This window comes from Nanorana parkeri, unplaced genomic scaffold (assembly GCF_000935625.1).
Source record: "Nanorana parkeri isolate BGI_ZX_2015 unplaced genomic scaffold, ASM93562v1 scaffold132, whole genome shotgun sequence".
NCBI lineage: Eukaryota > Metazoa > Chordata > Amphibia > Anura > Dicroglossidae > Nanorana > Nanorana parkeri.
Window position 1 is genome coordinate 1400206 of NW_017306400.1, and position 2481 is coordinate 1402686.

At 34.4% G+C, this 2481-nt stretch overlaps 1 protein-coding gene across 1 annotated transcript in view; it reads right to left on the reverse strand.

The window, feature by feature from the left end:
* CFAP54 (cilia and flagella associated protein 54) overlaps positions 1-2481 on the reverse strand; it is a 250519-nt gene that overhangs the window by 133756 nt on the left and 114282 nt on the right. Inside the window, exon 32 of the mRNA XM_018553872.1 lies at positions 118-244. Coding sequence (XP_018409374.1) covers positions 118-244 — 127 coding nt within the window. The remainder of the gene's footprint in view (positions 1-117; positions 245-2481) is intronic.

Below are 2481 nucleotides of genomic sequence, written 5' to 3' on the forward strand. Positions count from 1 at the left end.
CCCCCCCACTCCCATGCTCAGAATGATTGACTTGATATTTTTAGAGGAAAGCATAAAAATTGTTCTTTTTGCATTTTACTTATATTAGGATATACACCGGAAGATGCAAAAGTTTACCTTTTCAAATATTCGAGGACAGTTTTTGTCCACTCAAGTACCTTCTGATGTTTTTCCTCTGATAACACTCGCTGCAACAAATGAACAAAAAATTCCAGGAAACGAGATTTCTTCTTAAATTTCATGACTGTATCAGAGGGGCCGAGAAAAGATGGTTTATTAGTCTGCCTTAGCAAACTGCAGGAAATATAAACAAGAAAAAAATTCAACAAAGTATTACTGTCTGTAAACGCACTGATGGGGCAACTGAACACTTCCCTTACTTTGTGGTGGTAAATCTGATCTGCAACTGAATTGACCACCCACAGTGATTGCTAAATCTGACCGATATCGTAAATGTAGGCCTGGCCTGCACTGCAAATGCAGGCATTGTAGCTAAGATGACATGTGAGTTTTAGTTAACAGTTGCTTTCTTTTGACACTCTCTTAAAAGCTTTAACTTCTTGTTGTATGTATAAATTCTCCAGCCTCAGCCACTGAGGCCTGTAATTCCTTCAGCGTTGTCGTGGGTCTCTTGGTTCACTTTCCTTACTTTCATTCTTGCACAGCTACTCAAGTTTGGTGGATGGCCTGTTCTTGGCAGATTTACAGCTGTGCCATACTCTTTGCATTTTTTAATGATTGAGTGAGGATTTTCAATGACATAGAAATGTCTGCTTTTCAATCACCTTTAATGTGCATTAAAATCACAAGTTTATGAGGTTGATTGGAGTGCGCTTTTGTCTTCATAGCACACGTTAGGAACTCACAAAAGGTTGGACTCACCAGATACACATGTATGTATACTACAATCACTTGAAACCCTTTAATTACATGTAGGTTATCTCCATTTAGTTATGTCATTTGGGAAAAATAACTGCAGCAGTTATACTTTAGTTAAGTCATAGTAATAGGGACCTTTACAGTCAGTTATTCTGCATTGTTTTCATTGTAATTCATTTAAATCATCATCTTTTCATGAATCTATTCTTACTCTAACAATTGAAAAATCTATTCAATATATTAATATAATCGGTATAAAAGTATTCATTCTAGAGAGCGAATACTTTTAATAGGCACTGTTTGTAGCAATACAGTCCTTGAACAACTACAACTTTCATATTGCTCCAATTGTATCCATATATGCATATAACTATCAGGTAAGACCACCCTGCCCTAACGATGTCTAAGTATATAGTTATCAGCCATGATTGCTGGAAGCGGTCCATAAACATACAGATTATTGGCAAACAGATTATCTGAATGTGCATGGGAATATCAAAGCTTCACTATGATGGAACCATGAAGGCTTTTAGAATGCTGACATTCCAATGTATGTATGAAGTTTAACCTGCGTTATATAAATATAAAATATATTTCACCAGTAATATACCTGCAAAATTAATGTTCAGGTCACTTATAAATATCATTATACTGAAATGACACTGGCATCAATCTAAAGTTGGTGAAGCAAAACTACACCAATTCCAGGCTTGAAACCTGCACAAAAACAAGGGAAGAGTGACATCTTTTGGTCACTGATCATCACTAGAAGTCATGTTTTTCTTTTCCCAAGATGCTTAAAAGAATTTTCCATGGTAATTTTAATGTGGTCCCCGTCTTTTCATTCCACTTTGAATAAACATGGCAAAATCCTTGCAGAGTAGGCCAAGTTGATCCCATCACATGTATGGGGGAATCAATGAGCACTAGTAGCGGCGCAAGATGCTGTCTGCAAGACAAAGCCTGTGAGTCCCAGTCATGGTAAAACAATGTGGTGTGGGAGAATGTATGGTTGTAGCAGGGCAAACCACTAAGTTCCTAGTTGAATATATGTGGAAATCTTGCAAAGCATTAGGTAGTGCATCAACAGATTCATATTCTTCTTATAATAGTGCTTAAAATAATGTAAAAGTAGTAAAAATAACATGGCTTATTCAATTTATTTGTTATTTTCTTTCTATGCTACAACAAGCTCTGAAAAATTAACATGAAAAGGGGTACATATATTTCAAAACATACTTTAAAGTTCAACATAAAAAAGAGATCTTAAAAATGTATGAATATGAATATAAAACATCCAATATCAAATAGATACAAAAATAAATTTGAATCAATTTGTCCTAATTTTTTTTGTCCAACACTTTAAATCCTAGTTTTACTTTCACATTATTAAATAAAAATAGCATTAAAGGATTTTTTTTTTTATGTGTGCTGTGAACCACGCCGCTGAATTTACATGCAGGGTAATATTCCAAAATGTAGCATGCAAGATGTTTTTCTAATGTACCTTAAACAACATGCTTACTGAAAACAATAGATTATCTTGCATCTATTAATTTTGCCTTAGCTGAAAAAAAAGCTATATATATATATATATACACA